The sequence below is a fragment of the Podarcis bocagei genome, assembly GCF_964188305.1.
Source record: "Podarcis bocagei genome assembly, chromosome: 10".
NCBI lineage: Eukaryota > Metazoa > Chordata > Lepidosauria > Squamata > Lacertidae > Podarcis > Podarcis bocagei.
In genome coordinates, this window is record NC_138135.1 from 75,310,999 (window position 1) to 75,331,949 (window position 20,951).

A 20,951-nucleotide genomic window follows, 5' to 3' on the forward strand; every position below is an offset into this window, starting at 1 on the left:
CAAAACACATCAATGCGGAAAACTGCGGGTGGGTAGGGCTAGAGTGTATCCCTGGCGGGCAAGCTCAGTCCTCAGCCCAATGCCATGTGGGTGGCAAGGAGCTAAAAATGGGCAGCAGGGTAGCAGAGACACTAGGGCATGGCTCCATCCTGCCCACCCCCAGCAGGCACTGCCTGACTCCTGAGGGAATGAGGTCCTCCTTCAGCTAAAAAAACAGGAACCCACAAGGTCCAAACCAAGAGATTAAAAATAAATTGAATATGGTACTTTGAAAAATGCATAGACACACACTACATTTTTGTATAAAATATATATTTATTCTTCCTACACATTAGTTAGCGTAACTATTTACAAAAAGTAGAAACTGGTAACGAGGAAAGGGCAAGCTCTGTAAGTGGAAAAGCAAGAATTTAATAACAAAGCAAATGAACAGATACTGCACCTCACACTAAGGAAAAACACTGTCCTATTAAACTGAATAAAGCTAGTTCCAGAGATGATTTGCCCCAACAAAGAAAATGATACATGAACCATCATAAAAGATCCCAAGTGTCATTACCTGAAGAGTTCACAGTGCCAAATGTGCATTAGGATGTCCGTTTGAACCCTTAAAATTTTTTGTTCACTCATCCAACAAGTTCACAATTAGGTGGGACAGAAGAGAATCAGTTTTTTAATACTATCCTTTTCTTAATATTAAAGTATTAGTTATCTTGTTTCATTTTGCTGTCTACCTAAACATTAAGGGGGCCCAACAAAACCACCACTATTCTTCTTCTTCTTCTTCTTCTTCTTCTTCTTCTTCTTCTTCTTCTTCTTCTTATTATTATTATTATTATTATTATTATTATTACTACCACCACCACCACCACCTTTGCTTGTTCCAAGGCTGTTTACACAGAAGTCAAATTCAGGAGGCTTGTGGGTGTTTCCACAGGATCAAACAAGGTTCTTTCAATACCCTGTACCTCTGGAAAGCAACTTACTTTGCAAGATGGACACTATGAGAATGTACTGGGTCATGGGGAAGCCAAGAGGTCGATAGTTCTCTTTAAAAGCTCTGCTGCCGAACCTTATTGCTTCAGATCATCCATTCACACCCTTTAAAAAAATTATTGCTTATCAAAGGGGGGAGGGCAAAAAATATATTCAAGGGGCTGGAGGTTCTATGATTCTAACATTAATGCTGTTACAATACAGTACAAGTAAGACCTCTAGTGGCTATTCGGCATAACTACTCACAATTTCTCACCCCAGAATTACAGTGGTGCCTCGCAAGACGAAAAGAATCCATTCCGCGAGTCTCTTCGTCTTGCGGTTTTTTCCGTCTTGTGAAGCAAGCCCATTAGCGGCTTAGCGGGCTTAGCGGATCAGCTGATAAGCGGCTTAGCGGCTTGGGAAAAAAGGGGGGGAGGAAAAAAACCCCGCAGGAACTCGCAAGACATTTTCGTCTTGCGAAGCAAGCCCATAGGAAATTCGTTTTGCGAAGCACCTCCAAAACGGAAAACCCTTTCGTCTAGTGGGTTTTCCGTCTTGCGAGGCATTCGTCTTGCGGGGCACCACTGTATTTCCCTGGTATGTTTCACAAGTTACAAATTTTGCAGTTCTGTCACTCTATGCAGTATACTTGCTGTATAATCCATAATGTGGAAAAGGCAAATATTATACAGGTACTGCATATAACATATTATAAATGACCCCCAAAACACTGATTACACATGGCCTCACCAATTGCTAGTACATTACTGATGCATGTATCTATTTCATGAATGTGTGAAGGTGTCTTCACATATAGACTTATACAGTACATTACATACGAAAAAATTCTAATCTTACTCACTATTCTCAGTGGAGCAATCATATTTAAAGTAAAGACTTTAGAATTTTGAAATAAATTGCTATTTAGTATAGGCAGTAATTGTTTTTCTAAAGTTCAAATTTGTAGGTGTTTATCTGCATGTTCAAGTTTAAATTACTTTATGGCAGGGGACCAGTACTCCACATTTTCAGAAGGACTCTCACTATGTGAAAAAAATGCACTTCAGTGGCACAGTGTGTTAAAACATCCCCACATAACATAATCATAGCATTTGCATGTATTCAAAATGGACAGCCTGTATTGTATAATACATTGTATTGTATAATACAGAGCCTAGAACAGGAATACTAATGGCCAATGCTACAATCTTGTACAGTTACCGGTAAGTAAGTCCCACTGAACTCAGTGGGGGTTACTTCTGAGTAGACATGCATAGGGTTGCAACTGTAAAACTACAAAGCTCAGCCCTCTGAAAAAAACAAACAAACAATTCTAGTATATCTATATTTTCTTCAAGGCTTGGGTACCTTGGGTATTGTCAGATATGATTTCCATATTATGCATTAAAGATACATGGGTGCTCCAGACCTACTCCAAAGGTGACAAGTGCATTTTAGTATATTACTGAAAGATCGTTGGCTTCCCTGCTCAAAATTTGTGTGTGTGTGTGTGTGTGTGTGTGTGTGAGAGAGAGAGAGAGAGAGAGAGATATGTTTTCTATCACTACTGCAAACACTAGAAAATAATAAATTTTGTTGTTTTAAGTCTTTCCTGTAGCAGTTTTACACTGGAACAATGCACAATTTCATGATCAATATGAATGACTGCTCACTTTGTAAGAAACTTCCATTCCTTGTTTCTTGATCCCTGGGTTCAAACAATCCAACAGCAAAATAAAATATCTTAAGGACTTGAGCTCCTCCAGGAATGGACATAAAAAGTCTAGTTCTAGTACAGTACTCAAGTACAGTACTGCTACTCAAGTAGCAGTAATAAATTAGGAACAAGGAAAACACATATAAATAGACAGGAATATTTCAGAACAAAATCTCTATGCCCATTTTACAGTAGATTCTCTTTTAAATTTTTTTGTAAAAATATAACTGTTTTAAGATTCCAGTCAACAAGTGTATCAGTAACAAAATTGAGGTCCTGTGTCATTTTTAAAAAAATTTCATGTTTTCAACATATGCAGCCAAAATGACTGAGAATAAGGCCAAAGTCATTTTAAAATATAGATACTGTAAATTTGAATTAAAGTCTTAAAAGGTACTAGTACAGTACTAGAGAACAGATTATTATTTTTGTGCATCAAAGTAGCTTAAATTCCTTCTTAGCTGTGTAATACTAAAGAGTCCATTGCATGTCACTGAGCTCTGCTGGATTGCCCAGACCTCCTTCAGCTTCCAAGTAATTCATAAGAGCAGTCATAGCAGTGTCATTTTCACAAACTGCATCAAAATCCAGTTGAGAAGCATCACCTAAGGAAAAAAAAACACCAAAAATGTCACCACTTTATGCAAAAATCAGCCTCTGTAATTCATTCTTTACTCTGAAACAAGCAACATCCTTTTGGCACAAATAACTTTACACATCACATCTGTATTTCCTTGCACATGCTGCAAGATAGCCAAGACTGGGATACAAAGAATGAAAACACAATTTGTACTGACTGGCAGCTGCTCTCCAGGAGTTCAGACAGGGGGTTCCCAACCCTACCTGGCTTAACCAGAGATCTTCTGCAGCCAAAGCAGACCCCTCCACCTCTAAACTGCAGCTCTTTGCCTCTGAATAGAGAGCTTAACTCTACCACATGGTAAACTGCTGCTCAATGTTCCTTAAGGGGGTGGTTCAAAATGCCCTGCTGAGAAGATTCTGACAAGCTTGAATTTATGTTACCAGAAAAAGGAAACCTTAAAATATTAACAGATTTCTAATGAGTGTTTTCTTTAAAAGCCCTATCACTTTTGCATTGAAAAAGAGGCATCTTAACACACATTAAAAATGTACATCTTAAATGTAGGCTTTATTCAGTTCTGTTAAAATAACTTTTATTTTAAGAACATCCAGAGGATTTATATTTTATGCTTAAACAGCTTAAGACGTTTATTGGGAGCAGGCATTTCTGATTTACCTTCATTCTTTACTGAAACATTGTTTCAAAACAGAATGAAGTTTGAGATGAGTCAATTTACAGAAATAAAAGCACTATGGACAGAATGCAAAGTATCAGGTATGAGTATCATATTGCCCATGGTGGCAGTGGTCATCCAATATATGTGAGCTGCATTTCTAAGCTGACTGGGCTTGCTCAATGAAAGATTTCAGTTTTCTTCCTTTTTTTTGGTGTGGATCACCTGCATCCACAGGTGACATCTATTTCTTTTAACCTAAGGATTCTATGAACAGGAGCGCTGGTAATCTCAAATTGGTAGGATCTAAACACCCTCAGTTACACAATCTACTTCTGCAGAGACTTACAAATACTTCATTAAGAGGAAATAAACAGAAGAGAAGCTTACTGAGAAGAGGTTCATTGCTGGGGAGTGGAACAGTGCCCTGGTGTTGCCCTGAGGTTTCCACATCTAATATTCCTGAAGGACACAGCTGAAGAATGTCTCTCTTTGGCACCTGAGCACACACAAAAATGGTGACAATAGCCAGAAATCAACAAAAATGATATTACAGAAATCAAATACTTTTCAATGCTGATTCTTAGGGATACGCTGTCGAAATTAGATGGCTTTGTTTACAAGTGACGCAGGAGCAGGGAACTGGCAGCCCACAGTCCAGATCTGGCCCATTATGGCAGGCACGTGAGAACAATCGGAAGTGATGTTTTGTCCAGCTCTGCCTTTACAGACAACTCAAAGGAAAATTAAAAAACCAGCAGGAAATCTGTGAGATCTGCAAAGGAGGGAGGCACTGCCTCTTTATCCAAGAAGGAACATGTGTTATGTGTCTGGTTACATGTGACGATGTTGAAGAGTGTGTTATATGTGTGCATGCTGGTGCATATGCATGAGTGTGGACTGGACTTGTCCCCTTCAGCTATACCCACTGAGGCCCTGCCTACGTGTGGCTCCTGAACTATGAGGGTATGAGGGAATGCAGCCCTCTAGGGAAAAAAGATTTCCCATCCTTGATGTAATGAATAACAGCTGCAACAATTCTGTATTTGCAATGCCCTCTAAAATAGATTTTGGGCTTTAGTACAATAAAACCACCAGAAAGAAAGAAAGAAAGAAAGAAAGAAAGAAAGAAAGAAAGAAAGAAAGAAAGAAAGAAAGAAAGAAAGAAAGAATTTTGTGCTGAAAATACAGCTTGACAAAGTATGACAACAGGCCCATAACTGAACTGCTTCAGAAGATACTTACCAAGAAGTAATAGTTGCTCCTATCCAGGTAGTTTATAGTCATAGAAGTTGGAGGGAATCCCTAGGGTCATCTAGTCCAACCCCCTGCAATGTGACTCTTTTGCCCAACAAGGGGCTTGAATCCACAACCCTGAGATTAACGGTCTCAAGCACTACTGACTCAGCTATCCCACAGTCGGAAGCTTTCAGGCTCCCAAAAGGAAAGAGTTGTTGCCGTTTGGAAACAGCATAGTTGGCTACAGAAATTTTGCTGTAATATGAAATAACAGTGGCCTCCTTCACATGCTACATGAGGTCATGTGTGGAGCCAAAGAAGAGGACTATGCTACTAACCCTGCCCAAAATGTGTGTTGAGGATGGACATCAGAAGAGCCCCCATCAGGAGCAATTTGCCCACACATATGGGGCCTCACGTGGTCAGGGCCCCAACTGCACAGGTGGCCCTCTCATGTAGAACCTTTACACGTTAGCAGCTGCATAACACACAGGAGATCTTCAGACATAATAATAATAATAATAATAATAATAAATTTTATTTATATCCCGCCCTCCCCAGCTGAGCCGGGCTCAGGGCGGCTAACAACAATCAAATAAACAATCAAATAATGACACATTCTAAAAAAATTTCATTATAAAAATTAGTTAAAATCACATTGGTGGCAACCGATTAAACAAAATTCTGTGCAGGTTGCCAGAGGAGGGGGTCAGGCTGCGCCCTGACTAAAGGCCTGGCGGAACAACTCTGTCTTGCAGGCCCTGCGGAAAGATGTCAAGTCCCGCAGGGCCCTGGTCTCTTGTGTCAGAGCATTCCACCAGGTTGGAGCTGCAGCCGAGAAGGCCCTGGCTCTAGTTGAGGCCAGCCTAACCTCTCTGAGGCCTGGGACCTTGAGGGTGTTATTATTTGTAGACCGTAGGTTTCTCTGTGGGGCATACCAGGAGAGGCGGTCCCGTAGGTACGAGGGTCCTAGGCCGTATAGGGCTTTAAAGGTTAAAACCAGCACCTTAAACCTGATCCTGTACTCCACCGGGAGCCAGTGCAGCTGGTATAGCACCGGATGAATGTGATCCCGCAGCGAAGACCCCGTAAGGAGTCTCGCTGCGGCATTCTGCACCCGCTGGAGTTTCTGGGTCAGTCTCAAGGGCAGCCCCACGTAGAGCGAGTTACAATAATCCAGTCTGGAGGTGACCGTCGCATGGATCACAGTGGCTAGGTCAGGGCGAGAGAGATAAGGGGCCAACTGCTTAGCTTGGCGGAGATGGAAAAATGCCGCCTTTGTTATAGCTGTAATCTGCGCCTCCAGATTACTGGGGGTGCTGGGGGTGAGACAAGAGGCTTGGCACTCCTCCTTGCTCTATACACGGATTCTCTTCATGTGTGTAACATGTTTAGAGGGCTAGTAAGAAAGATCAAATCAAGTTACTGGGATATTAGATAGCCTTTCTTAGAGGCCAGTGGCTTATGGATACTCACATCACTACCGTCTACTGGGGAAGAAGACTTCCTCATCAGATCTGATGGACTTAACTCACCAGGAGGTGGAGATGTATGTAACCTAGATAAAAACAAAAGATGACATTTAATCCTCCTCACAAAGTATTTGGCAAACACAAACAATCTGGCCTCTAAAACACTTGATATTATTTATTAACTAGTGCTGCTATATCAGAAACATTAGCAACATTTGCCCTTTAAGATCTCCACCCCTTCCCTCCAAGGTCTTAGACCTCCATCTCTGGAGGAACTTGATCATATTCAGTCCTATAAAAGAGTCCTAAAATTCAGACTAAATGATCAAGTGGCTGTGTTGTTTAAAACTATGGGCTAAGCTGATTAAGTGATTCTTTAGTTCTGCAAAGTTTTAGTAGAATGGGATGCCAGCGAACCAAAAGGATGTACTAACAGCCTTGATGGATCAGGCCAAAGGCCCATTTAGTCCAGTATCCTGTTTACAGTGGGCAACCAGATGCCTGTGGAAAACCCACAAGATGGAACTTAGAACAAGGGCTCTCTGTCCACTTGTAATTCCCAGCAATTGGTATTCAGGGGCCTATGAAGTTAGAACATACCTTAACTACTATGGTTCCTCAATGAATTTGCCTAATCCTCTTTTAAAGCCCCCTGAGATGGTGGACATCACATTTTGTGAGGACAAATTCCATACTTCAGCTATCACTGTGAGGGTCATGTGCACAATTAAGTGTGTCAGGGCCAGGCATTAATTACAGTTAGTTGGAAACTCTTCAGGAACTTTGGCCCTCGCACTCGGCTGGCAGTCGGCATGACTTCAGGGATCACAATTAAAGCCAGATCAATGCATTATTTAGGACTACCAACCCCCCTCCCAAAATCTGGATTATTTGTTTAAATTTAATTTTTGACTGGTGCCTAAACAGATTAAGCAAGACCTCAGAACTTGGAGGAATATGAACCTCATGACACTGGGCAGCCACTGTTAAAATGGTCCAGGCTCATGTTCTTTTCCCAAGTGCTCCCTATTTTAATTTCAAGTGAAAGTATTAAGGGTTGGCAATCCACTCCACTAAACAGATCTCCCATTTTATTAAATATGCGGGATTACAGGCTGGTGGTAGGGGATCTTTAGAGATTTGAATTTCCAGTGTCCAGGGGTTCTCAGAAGTAACTTGTTTCAACACCTTATGCTTTGCTTTTTACTTACAATTTTCTCCCTTTGAAAACCCTCCAACTAGCATGAGAGGGTGACCTAGCTCTTGAAATGGATCCCTCAGAGTGGTCTAGAATCTGGTCCTCTAAAGCTTTTATTTCAGTTTTGGCCATGGTTAGTTCACCTTTTAAAATAAAAAAATGGTTAGCGTTTGCTGCAAAAAAAAGTTATTACCTTTGTAAATCTAAGACTTCATTTGCAATTTCGGTTCCTATGCTTCCAGCCCCAAGTACAGTTCCTGTAGACATCCCTGGTACACCAAGAAATGGTGGCTTTGTTGTATCTATGTTTTAAGAGACAAGGAATCAAGATGATTTTATTTAGTTTTACACTATTTCCCACTGTAACAGATTATCTATTTTATTTTATTGAAATAATTGTTATTAAAAAATTTATTGAATTACAAAAGAACATGCAACGTCTTTCTCTCTCTTTTTATCATTGAGTTTCTTAGTTATGTTCCATGTAAGAAAATGTATCTAGTATAGGGTTGAAGGGGAAGATAGGAGCGAGTGGTGGGGAGATGGTGGGTGGTAAATTCACATATTATTTTTCTTTCCCGCAAAAAATGGTATATGTGTGTGGTTTTTGTGGCAGCGTCACTTGGGCAGGTTCTCTTTCTTGTTGGTTTATATTGGCACTGAGAGAAGCTTGGGAGGCAGATTATCTGTTTTAACGCTTAAAAGTAATTTTAACTGTGTTATAAATACATCCTATTCACAACCATTTGTTTCAATTTTGAAGACATACACGGAATGCTTTCCCTTTCATGTAACGTAGCCTTCAATTTCAGTATTATTTTTTTACAGTTAATATAGGATTCCAACTCCTTGCTCCGAAATAATAAACAAGGATAGAAACTTCAATCTTTTCACAGAAGTAATATGATGAAAATTTTAAGAGGTTAGGCTGGCCTCAACCAGAGCCAGGGCTTTTTCGGCTGTGGCTCCGATCTGGTGGAACGCTCTGTCACAAGAGATTAGGGCCCTGCGGGTCTTGACATCTTTCTGCAGGGCCTGAAAGACAGAGCTGTTCCACCAGGTCTTTGGCCAGGGCACAGCCTGACCCCCTCTTTTGGCAATCCTCACAGAACTCTAGCCCGTTTGTAAGTTTTCAGGAAGTTATGTGAAAATCAATAGCAGAAATATTGTATAAAAAATAAGGTAGATTAAGATATTATTATAGTGCAATACTAATGAGGGAATGTGAATGAAGTGATTAAGACAAATTTGAATTAATTTTATAATGAAGTGATTTTGGAATGTTGTATTATTTTACTGTTGTTAGCCGCTCTGAGCCCGGCTTTGGCTGGGGAGGGCAGGATATAAATAAATTATTATTATTATTATTATTATTATTATTATTATTATTAATTGTAATTCACTTTTCTCTTGCACCATCAGCTTTTACCCTACAAGAGTAAGATGCACGCAATACAAATCTATGAGTTATTTGTCTGCAGAGCACAGATTTAAAAGAAAGGGAAGGTGTGCACATCCAGACAGCTTCTATGTGGGGTATGTAAATGTTAAAGGGTACCTTTGAACAGCAGTTGTCAACATGGCCCCCTCCAGATGGTTCTGGACTTCAGCTCTCATCGTTCCTAGTCACTGCCCTTAAGACTGAAGCTGATGCAGTCCAACGCCACATGGAGGGAACAACGTTGGCCTTTGATTAATATTGTATTTTCTTATCAAACTGAAGGTGAGTGAATGCACTTCACTCCTTATATTGCTCTTCATAAAAGGTTTGCACATTCACGCATGTGAAGGATGCTTTGTTTGTTATGTTTATATGCCGCCTTTATCTTCCATAGATCTCAAGGTGGGGTATATGGCTTGGCTTCTCCCCATTTCATTCTCACGACACCCCTGTGAAGTAGAAGAGGCTGGGAGATGCTGACTGACTCCAAAGTCACCCAGTGAGCTTCATGGCTGAGTGGGGCCTTGAACCCTGCTCTCCCAGGTCCCAGTCCAGCACTCTAACCATTACGCCACACTGGTGTTAAAGTTTAGCCACAACATGCTGGTGAAACAAGTGGCGCTGCCATCATCATTATAAGTGGTGTGTATAGACATCACCATAGAAAGAAACAAGTGTCAAAATATTGTAGCAAAAAGGCTGCAACCACTGAGGCTAGTTCTTTAAAATCTTTTAATGCCTTAACATTATTAACAGCAGGTGTTACTAATATGTGAGAATCATTTGATCAAGAGGCAAGAAAGAAATATTCTAAATAATAAAAATGATATTCTACTACTGATAAGTGATAGTTGACATGGTCCCTGATCTAACAACGTTGTCTCACTGTGGAACTAAAAACAAAGGGTTAAAAGGACTGCAAATTTCCTGTGCCACAAAAACATACTGTTTTTTGAAATTTTATTCAGGTTGCATACACACCACGGCTTTAAAGCACATTTAAGACACCCACCCCCCCCCCAAAGAATGCTAGGAATTGTAGCCTGTAAATTACAGTTCCCAGGATTCTTGGGGCAGCATGGATGTGCTTTAAAGGTATGGGACGTACACAATTTCACAAACTATTTGCAATGCAAAGTGGGGAGGTGGGAACTGATATTTGGGGGAGGGCTCTTAATACCTTGTAGTTCATAGAGGTATTTGCATGTCTCTTCATATGCTGGTCACTTTATTAATTTAACAGACAAGTCAGCAGCTAGTATCAGGATTTATTTTTTTATTTTTTTTAGTAATGTGCCCAGTGTGAAGACCCCATTTGATTTATGTAATATTGTGTGTATCATTCTCACTGTAAGCATGTGTACTTGCCTTCTGAAGACAGGGAACTGCAGGGTAACAGTGCCTCCTCATCTGATTCGTTATGATCTCTAAAATGCACCAGAGCAGAAAAGTTACATAAAGGAGCATTCCCAGATGTAAATAATATACATGTTTTCTACATGAGTACTATTTCTTGTTTCTTCTTCTTTTTTGTGTCTTATCTTACTCTGTGCACTTGTAATTTTGTGCTTTTGAGTTTTCAATAAAGAACCATCCCCATCCCCATTCCCTAAAGCAGCCTTTCCCAGCTTCCCCCAACCAAATCCCGCCATCCCTTGGATGATAACCATGGAGGCAGAGGCTGATGAGATTGTAGTTCAAAACATCTGGAGGACACCAGGATGGGATAACCTAACATTTGCCAAGTAAGGATTGCCATCCTAATTACAAAGATCTAATCTATTTATCCAACACAACAAGCCTGACCTGGGCTGGTGCAATGGAAAACTGAATATATTTTAATAAAAGCTAGCACTTGCTATGCGGAAGTAGAGCCAGAAATTGGCTTAAAAATTAATACATTAATATTTATTCCATTTACAACTGAAGTCCTAGCATACAAGGTGACATTGTTAGTATGAGGGTCAGCAGGACAGAACCAAAATAGACCACCTGCATTAATATTGCATAATTAAATACAAAAGGAAACTTATTTTTTTACATTCAAGCTCATAGGCAGTGAATGCACATGCATTCTTTTAATTGATTTTGTCTTTTAATAATATCTAAGCTATGGTAAATATTTAAAATAGTTTATTCATATCTTATATGAATAAGACTGTAACTTACGAAACAACTGTGTTGATTGACACAATGTACTCCAGTTCTTTGGTCCATGGATTTATGAAACTAAACCACTGACTTTTTAATGTGACAAAAGAGCCATCTTTTGCTCTGAATTTGTAGAAGTTTGTGAATATCTTTTCTTTGCTCTGAAGCACTGGGGGAAATATAAAACAAGTTATGAACAAAACCAGTGTTTAAATGTGTTTCAACTAAACCTATGTTCATACAGCAACTGTAAAACATTAGGCTGCATAAAGACCATTCAGAAGACGTCATCCCTATGATGCTGATAACATGATCCTCATGATCATTCATTTAATGAATGAGAAACAGAGGAAGAAAAAGGGAACTTGCTAAAACGTAAGAGGTGATGAATCAATTTCTGATGAAAGAAAAAGTGGCCACATATAGCAACGACAGCAAACCATAGTTCTGGATGCCTGGTCATTCTCCCATCTTGCCAGAAGCGAGAGAAAAAAGAACACTTTAAAAATGTTATTTCTCTGGCTGGAAAAAGAAACACTGGATCCTACCTGAAGGGTAGTTCTTGCTGCTGGTAGTAGTTCATCAAACTGGGATGTATCACCACCTTGTGTTGAAGGCAGGAAAGTAAACTTGAGGGATGTAGGGCTTTCCCAGGCACTATTTATTTATGCTTCCAGTAGGAAGCAACACAGGAAACTGTCTTATACCAAGTCAGACCTGTATTCCATACAGCTTACTATTCTATACCAGGTAAGGGTCTCTGCTTGGTTCTCTGGGCTTTCCCAAGGCAACACACCAACCTGAGCCACACCCTTCACCAAACCTTCACCCTCCTCAAGTATTTTTGCCTGGGAGAAATAGGGCTGTGAACTCTGATAACGCTTCTTGCTTGTCTGGGTGGAGAGGGATGTGTGAATATGAAGAAACTAGCCTATACAGTACTACAAAGATTAAATTCACATGTATTGTTCCACTCATTTTTGTCTCTGATCGTGCCACCACCAGAAGGGAATGTAACCCCCAGGCTGAAAAATATTCCCCACCTTTGGTCTACACCAGTGGTTCCCAATTAGCTAATTACTGAGGATCCCCTAGTTTTCAAAAGCCACTGCAAGGACACCCTACTTTTGAAAATTTTGATAACTCTATGGCAGCTACCTCTGCAAAGCAATTTTTTGAACAAAATGTGGGGTAGCCCATACTAAGCAAAGGATTTTAGGTATACCAAAAAAACCAGACTAGGGCTGAGCAATACCTGGTTTTCAACATTGTGATGTATCAGCAGCTAAACATCATGATATTCCGATGTATCACTGAAACTGGAGATCAGGTGTAGGGATGAGGGAAGGAGTAATCACAGAGTGGGTAGGTGGGATGCATGAAGATCCGGTGTAGAGATGAGGGAAGGAGAAGTCACAGAGATCCGGCGGGTGAAGTGTGTGCAGATCAGGCATGGGGATGAGAGAAGGAACAGCCATGGAGATCAGGTGGGTGGGGGGAGGAGAGGAAGAGGAAACCACCTCCACCACATGGTTTGAGTGGGAGGGGATGGGGGTGTACCAAGTCGCCGTCACTGGTGGCAGCCAGTGAAGATGCAGGTCCACTGTGGCTGCTGCTGCTGCTTTCCTGCGGACTGAGAAAATCTGCTCAGCCTCAGCACCAGGGAAAGGTAACGCCACGGTGCCTTGAAGTGAGGGCAATTAGCTGCCCTGTTTTCCCTCAGCGTGAGGAAAGGCTGCAATGTTATCGGCTGCCACGGTCTTCCTCAGCGTGAGGGAAGGGAGCTCAGATCAGCAGCATTATCGGCTGAGATCATCGTGCGATATCAGTGGTGCCTTGAAATTGGCTGCCCTGCTCTCCCTTGCACAAGGAGTGATACATTGCTGAGTCAAAATCACTATCACAGTATGATTCAAAACTGATTTTGGCCAATATATTGAAAAATCACACAGTGCTAAAACAGACCATAACATTTGTGGTATTACCATGCAAAAATGACCAAAAAAATAGTTTGGGGAAAGCAAAGGATGGGGCCGTGGACCCCGGGTGTGTTTCGCGGAACCCCAGGGGCCCCTGGACCCCCAATTGATTGGCAGTGGCTTTCCAGGGTTTCAGACAAGAGTTCTTCCTCAGCTGTACCAGAAATGCAAATCTGGAACGCTCTGCAAGCAAAGCATGACCTTCACTACAGAGCCACTACTCAAGACAGCTTTTTTTTCCTTCCAAATTTAAAATGTTAACAGTAGCACGAAGTAAAATACTACAATATTTTACCTGCTTTGTGTTTCTCTGTTAGATGACTGTAATCATCTTGGTGGAAGTACTCATAACATGAAGTTCCTAGAAGCTCTTGTGGTAAGTATCCTAAAATAACTGTTGCACTATAAAGAAAACATGAACATACTACAGATTCTGAAAACATCTGAAATGGTCTTTTTAAACACTTTACTCTGGTCCCTCATGCATACGAAAAGCAACAGATGCTCGTTTCTGGAAAAAAACTTAACGTTAACATATATAGCCAAAACAGAAGGACGAACAAATGCTACATTGTAATCCTTTTGTATTATTAGATCCAATAAAAGGAAACATCACCACAATTCTAAAATTGAATTCAACTTTGAAACCACATTTGATTTTTTATTTAAACTTCTATCAGTTTGAAGTCAGAGATTATTTGTAAATGTTCATATCAAATCAAATCAAATAAAAAAACCCCCTTTGTTAGAAACTAGTACTTTAAATAAGTCTTACTTAACTAGAGGACTCCGAAGTAGTTTATAGAGCAACAGCAACTTAACAGGAAGTCTGCAGTGTGGGAGGGGATCTTATCTAAATACTGAAACCTTACACAATTTAAGAGCTATTGTCTTAAAATTAAAAAGACAAAAATGCTTACCGCTGGTCTACAAAAACAAATTTTCCATCCATGGCAAAACGTGCTACAAATTCTGTTGGCTTGACTTTTATCTCACCGCTTTTTTGTGGAACACCGTAAGGGTGTAATCGCCCAATTGCAACAAGGCAGTTAAAGTTACTGCTGTCCTTTTCAGCATCACCCTCCTCTTCAGCTCCCACTTCATTAGGAGGCCAGCTCTTCAGATACCCGGTGCAATGAACAGTACAGTACTTTTTAAGATCTAATTTAGTACAAACACAAAACAGTTTTTCAATCTCTTTTCTAAAATCATCAGAAGCTACATTTTGCACTAACCTAAAGGCATGAGCTATACAATTATTAAACTCAAGACTGTAGTGTTAATTTGTTATATTTTTTTTAAAAAAACAGTGTTTAGGTTTGGCTTACCTCTGGAAGCGTACTTCTAATCTTACAAATGATTTGAGAAGGTAAGTCATAGGTGCTGGCAATAAAAACGTGTTCTTACATATAAGAAGAAAATTTAATAGTTTAGTAATAGAGACTGCTTTCCAGTACAATACTGTTTGATTTCAAAAGTGTTATGATTTACATTGAGCCAGATAAACTGCAGAAGGGACTTTGAGCTTGAGCCTATTAAAAACTTAATGTCCCTCTCCGATACAAAAATATGGGGAAATCAAGAAAGAGAACGAAGAGGAAATTCTATTTATCTTTCATTTGGATACACAAAGGCATAATTGCAAAGGTTTCTCATCTCCCCCAAATGGGGAACATTGAAACATGAACCCCACACCTACAGTTTCAAATGCTACAGTCCAGAAACACGCACATCATATATCATAGTTTGGTTCTAAAGCCTTGGCCATATTTAGTGCAAGGCACATGTACAAATTATTTGTGAGAAACAATGAGCATTATATCAGGTAAAACATCACAATCTTATGCATTGCTCTGTGGAACTGACTTGCTTAGGATGCTGTTATAGCAATATGCTTGCACTATTTCACTTGAAGTGAGAGATAAGGTAGAGATAAAAGGTAGACTTCAGTAGGCTTCAGTGGGGTATTGTTCAGCTCTTACTGCCTACATAAAGTAGACACACTGCATTTATTCTAAAATAAGAGCACTGGGTCCTCAGTACATTCAGCAACACTACACCACAAAAGAAGACTTACAAAATACTGATACCAGTGGTTGTCTACATTTGAAAAGTGTGCTGAGAACTCTGGATTGTAACAATAGGTAAACTCGTAAAATTCCCAAAATGGTACTTGCTGTATTAATATAATACAGGGGTGAGGAACTTCAGGCCTGGAGGCCAAACGCAGTACTGCAGTCCTCTGGCCCGAAGGACTCTCCCCAGGCCACATCCCTCACTGCTCCTGCTTCACACTCCTCCCAAGGGCTTTTGCCTGGCTGCAGTGTGCAGGATGGAGGATTGAGAGAGTTGCAGGGGGGCTTGCAGAAACTAGTCCAGTGTACAAAGGTGAAATTTTCATTGATTGCTCTGCCTTTTGTACTCACTGGCATGTGGCCCAGAAGAAATACGTCCCTCCGGCTGAAAAAGTTTTCCCACCCCTGATATAACAGAGGCAGGATTATTATTATTATTTAATCCCATTAGGATATGCATGTGTGGAATTGCCTATCTTGCAGAAACTATCTATTCAATCCTAACTGTTGGTAAAATACTACTGAAATTATTACTAAACTGTCCATGTTACAATTGTGATAAAATGAATTTATTTGATGTTTGGATCAAACACTCTCCTCAAGATGCAACCAAAAAACTACCTCATTCATATAAAATGAACATTGTTACTCTGTACAAGCATCCAGATTACAGCAGTGGAACTTTGTTACAACCCAAATGCTATGCCTGGATTAATGCAGGCCAGGATGTCAGTCCCCTACTGAACTAGCATAGGACCACCGAATACAATGCTGATTCTAGTGACAGCCATTCCTTCTTTAATAAAGTCAACAGATGTAGCACAGAAATACTCATCCCACACACATGAAGTTTAAGTAAGTAAGGAGGGTAATAAATTTAGATTGAAGTTAATTTATTTCCAACTATTGTTTGAGGTATTTTGAATGCTGAAGTCCACTTCTTATAGCTTTGAGGTTTTATTAGAATCAGGTGGTATACAAATCATGTGAAATGAATAACATAGCTGTAACATTTTAAGAAGATCATATTTTGAAATACACTTGCACAAGTACTGTATTTTTCACCCCATAGGACGCACCTAGTTTTTTGGGGGGGAAATAAAGAAAAAATATATATTTCCCCCCCAGGTGCGGGGCTGGGGTGGGGGGAGCCCGAGCTTCCCCCGACCCCAGCCCCCAGAACAGGCTGCTATCCGCAAGCTGTGGGAGAGCTGTGCAAAGCCCGAAGCCTGGGGCGTGCTGAGCTCAGTGCGCCCCAAGCTTCTGGGTGCAGGCAAGCTCTCCGCTATCCGTGGGAGAGCTGCGCGACTTCGCGCAGCTCTCCCACAGCTTGCGGATCGCTTCCTGAAGCCTTCCTAAAGCGGATAGCTTCAGTGAAAGCCTTCATTTTTGGAGGGGAAAAAGTACGTCCTATAGGGCGAAAAATACGGTAAGTAAGAATGGGGAAAAGCTGAGGTTGAAGTTGCATTTTTTTAAAATGAGGTATGTGGTCTCACAATTAAACCAATAAAAATGGTTAAATTTAAGGAAACCAGCTGTACAATATTCTACTAAAAATATTGTCATTGTCCTATGTATGCAAGTTTCTACAGATGTTTAAAAAAAGAATGATTCAGGCACACACTGTGCAATTGCAGAGCTTGCCCAATTTCTTAACAGCTTTTGAGAAACCTTTATATTTGCTGTAGTCCTGGTAACTTAAATCCTATTCAGTGCCTTTCAGGAAACCATTTCATGTTTCCAGAAGCATATTATTCTCATGGATTCTACAATTTTACATCACTTACAGTGCAAACCAACATATGTGTACTTGTAAGTCAGTCCATTAAACTTGATGGAGTAACTTCTATTTAAATGTGTACAGAAATGCAGCCTCAAATCATACAATAATAATTCAAGCACATTATGATTTAACACATACAGCACTTGAAATAAAATATTATTCACTTATTTAGAAATACCTTTCGTCTTTGAGTTTGGCAAGGACTCATTTTCTTCTTTCACTGCGGTTTTTATACACTTTATTCGACAAAAAAATGAACGGCGAGCACCAGAATACAGACGACATGATGACCCAGCTTGAAAATCTGTGTGAACTTGCAAACCGGCTTTTAAAGTTTAAAAAGGAACAAAACACACAAAAATACTTGGCATGTGAAATAGAAACACTATTCAGCTTTCACATGCTTCCAACATACTTCCATATTGTTTCTGAAATTTCAGCATATATAGATTAGAAACCTTTGAAGAGTTAAAATATGAAAATGAAGAAATATGGTTAAAGTAACTCAAGAGGGGAAAGCAGCAATCTATTTTACAACCCAACCAATGTTATGCATGATGATACAATATGACTGAAGTTTGAATTTGAACTCCATATAGCTTTAACCACTAATTTGGTAGGAACATTAAAAAAAAGGTTTCTGAGGATGCTCATACAAAAACCAGCTACAAGTTACATAATGTATATGATAGAAACAGTATCTGATTACATTAGGAATGGCATGTAACATTTTTAAATACAGTGATTCTTGGTAGTGAAGCATTTTATCCTACGCTAGACTACACCAGGTTTTTCTACTGACTAAACACACACACAATAAACCAGCATGCCTGGTAAAAATGACATGACTGATTTTGCAACATATCTAAAATTATTTCTTGACATTATCAAAAAACATGCTTCTTGGGGCACTTTCAGTTGTCTTAAAGTCTTCCACATTAAGTACAACCAAGCACTCATGATTTAGCTCATATAAATAAGAACTGCAGGAACATGGCTATAGGTACATACAGCTAAATCATGACATCTAAGAAATTTTAGGTGAAGACTTACTTTTGGTGTCTATTAGCTTTTCTCTGGGAGAAGCATCTGAAGATGAAAGTTGCTCCTTCACTTTGGCAACATCCTTTGGATGAAGATAGTCAAAAAGACTTTGCCCAATCAAACTCGTCTAATGGAACACAACACTGTTACCTCATAAGCTGTGCATTACAAATCTCGTTCACAAACAAAAAGACACAAGTATACTGAAGAACACTGAGTACTTAAAAGTACTCCACTGTAAAGACTAAGGTGTGTGTGTGTGTTGTCACACATTCACAGTCACTATAATGGATTGTTGAATGAAACATTTGGGTTTGTTTTCAAAGAAAACTGCATTTAAACAATATCAGATATTTTCACATTATAGCAGAGAGCACTGGCTGGCAAACTATTTAAGTAACATTGTGCAATTCTGAAATTCAGAGGTAAGGAAACAACTATGTGGTGGTGCCAACGACGACAATAATAACATGCAGATGAAGCTTGTCCACTGTCAGCTACTAATGGGGAAGAGCCACATGTGATTGAAGAACTCCTGCAACAGTCATTAACGGGAAAGGTGTGTTTGTTTGTTTTGTGAATATATCCCCTGTCCTTCAAATGCAACAAGAACCTACTGGATCAGGTCGATGGCTTATCTACTCCTGCACCATGTTCTCAGTTAGCAACCAGATGCCTCAGGGAAGCCAGCAAGCAGGACAGGAGAACAACAGTACTTTGCCCACCTGCAGTTCAGTTCCCAGAAACTGGTATTGAGGCATACAGCATCTGACAGGGGAGGTAGAACAAAGCCACAGTGGCTAGCAGCTGTTAATAGCTTTGTCCTCCATGTCTCCAGGGCAGCTTACAAAAACCTCTAAAAGTAAAAAATGGTAATGCATGTGTGATGGTGAAGGGTGTAGGGTTGGCACTTGTCAGGGCAATTAGTAATACCTAAAGAAACTGTTATACTAAATATTTTGCTGTGAAATACTGTCTACAGTCAGTATTTAGTACACAAAGTCACCTACTGGGTCATAGTTAAGGATCTTGAAAACAGATTCTGAAACAAACAAGATTTTCCCTCTGTCACATCCAACCACAAAGAGGAACCCATCAGCAGCCTGTAAATTGAGAGAGAAAACACACACACACACAAACGTTTATAGGCAGAAAAAACAAGATCTCAGGAGACAGAAAAATAAATTATGTCAACAGTAGTTTTAATAATTTAAGATTGCAGCATTGATTTGAACATAATATGTTAGTTAAAAACATGTTTCCTGGATCCTTGTGTGTTTCTAAGCACAATTCAAAATTCTGGCTTTTAATCTTTAAAATCATTACAGCTTGGATCCAGAGTTTCCCTCCCAATGTCAGAGGGACATTCTTTCTATTTTAATGTCAGAGGGAGGTTCTTTCTATCTTAGGAAGAGAACCTTGGATCCAACTCAGGATTGTCTGAAGCAGGGAGTCAAACTGAACTTGAACCTGCCCCAAACCCCAGAATAGAACCTGAAGCATTATCTTAAAGTCTCTACTGAACCTTAACTGAAAAAGCACTGTTAAAAGAAAGTGTCACTGGTTCAGAATAAGCATTCAACTAATGAATCAACTGATATGGTAAACCCACTTAATCCACCAGGATCAGAATGAGCACATACATTAAAACCAATATCTGGGAGGATTTATATATTTTGTGGTATACAAGATTCTATATTCTGTCTCTCCAAAGACTGGACCTGGGAAGCATTAGGCAGGGACAGAATTGGAAGTCTCCATTCCCTCTGCCAGAGAGGTTTGGTCAACATACAACTGATGACATTGAAGGGATGACTATAATACATGTGATGTGGCACAAGAATACCATACGGGAGTCAGATGACATATCTGGTGTCTTATCAAAGTATGGATTGATTGATTGATTGAATTTGGATACTGCCCTATAATTGCAAGTCTCAGGGTGTTTCACAGGATAAAAGCACAATATAAAACCACAAAAGACAAATAAATAAAAAAGAACAACTCAGTAATTCCCCCACCCCAGCACATTTTAAAAGGACATTGAATGTCATTGGCGCCTAAAGGTGTATAATGAAGGCCCCAGGTAAACCTCCTTGGGGAGAGCATTCCATAAACGGGGAACCACTGCAGAGAAGGCCTGTTCTTGTGTTGCCATCCTGCAGACCTCTTTTGGAGGCGGCACATGAAGGAGGGCCTCAGAAGATGATCTCAGGGTCTGGGTAGGTTCATATGGAGAGAGGTGGTTCTTGAGGTACTGTGGTCCTGAGCCATTTAAGGCTTTATAAATAAAAATCAGCACTTTGAACTGGGCCCAGAAACTAACTGGTAGCCAGTGCAGTTGGACAAGGATCAGTGTAATATGCTCAACCTGGCCACTGACTTCTTCACTACCTGAAGTTTCCGAACCATCTTCAGAGGCAGCCCTACATAGAATGCATTGCAGTAATCTAACCTTGAGGTTACCAGAGCATGGGCAACAGTATTTAGGCTATTCCTGCCCAGATATGGGTGTAGCTGGGCCACCAGCCAAAGCTGATGGAAGGCACTCTGCGCCACTGAGGCCACCTGAGCCTCAAGTGATAGCAAAGGTCCCAGGAGTCCGCCCAAGCTATAAA

At 40.1% G+C, this 20,951-nt stretch overlaps 1 protein-coding gene and 1 long non-coding RNA gene across 3 annotated transcripts in view; both read right to left on the minus strand.

Moving 5' to 3' along the window:
* Positions 1 to 295: 295 nt before the first annotated feature.
* On the minus strand, positions 296 to 1,160 carry LOC308596832. Its single transcript, XR_014012723.1, has 2 exons — positions 855 to 1,160; positions 296 to 789 (listed from the first exon to the last, which is right to left on the minus strand). It is a non-coding gene; the product is annotated as an uncharacterized lncRNA (long non-coding RNA).
* Positions 1,161 to 2,309: 1,149 nt separating this feature from the next.
* BMAL2 (basic helix-loop-helix ARNT like 2) overlaps positions 2,310 to 20,951 on the minus strand; it is a 43,548-nt gene continuing 24,906 nt past the window's right edge. For both annotated transcript variants that reach the window (XM_081210719.1, XM_081210718.1), the window contains exons 6-16: positions 19,344 to 19,436; positions 18,343 to 18,460; positions 17,468 to 17,614; positions 14,352 to 14,592; positions 13,727 to 13,833; positions 11,471 to 11,621; positions 10,670 to 10,728; positions 8,054 to 8,162; positions 6,667 to 6,748; positions 4,342 to 4,450; positions 2,310 to 3,300 (exon numbers count right to left, since the gene is read on the minus strand). In XM_081210719.1, coding sequence (XP_081066845.1) covers positions 3,167 to 3,300; positions 4,342 to 4,450; positions 6,667 to 6,748; positions 8,054 to 8,162; positions 10,670 to 10,728; positions 11,471 to 11,621; positions 13,727 to 13,833; positions 14,352 to 14,592; positions 17,468 to 17,614; positions 18,343 to 18,460; positions 19,344 to 19,436 — 1,350 coding nt within the window. In that variant the 3' untranslated portion in view covers positions 2,310 to 3,166. The remainder of the gene's footprint in view (positions 3,301 to 4,341; positions 4,451 to 6,666; positions 6,749 to 8,053; positions 8,163 to 10,669; positions 10,729 to 11,470; positions 11,622 to 13,726; positions 13,834 to 14,351; positions 14,593 to 17,467; positions 17,615 to 18,342; positions 18,461 to 19,343; positions 19,437 to 20,951) is intronic.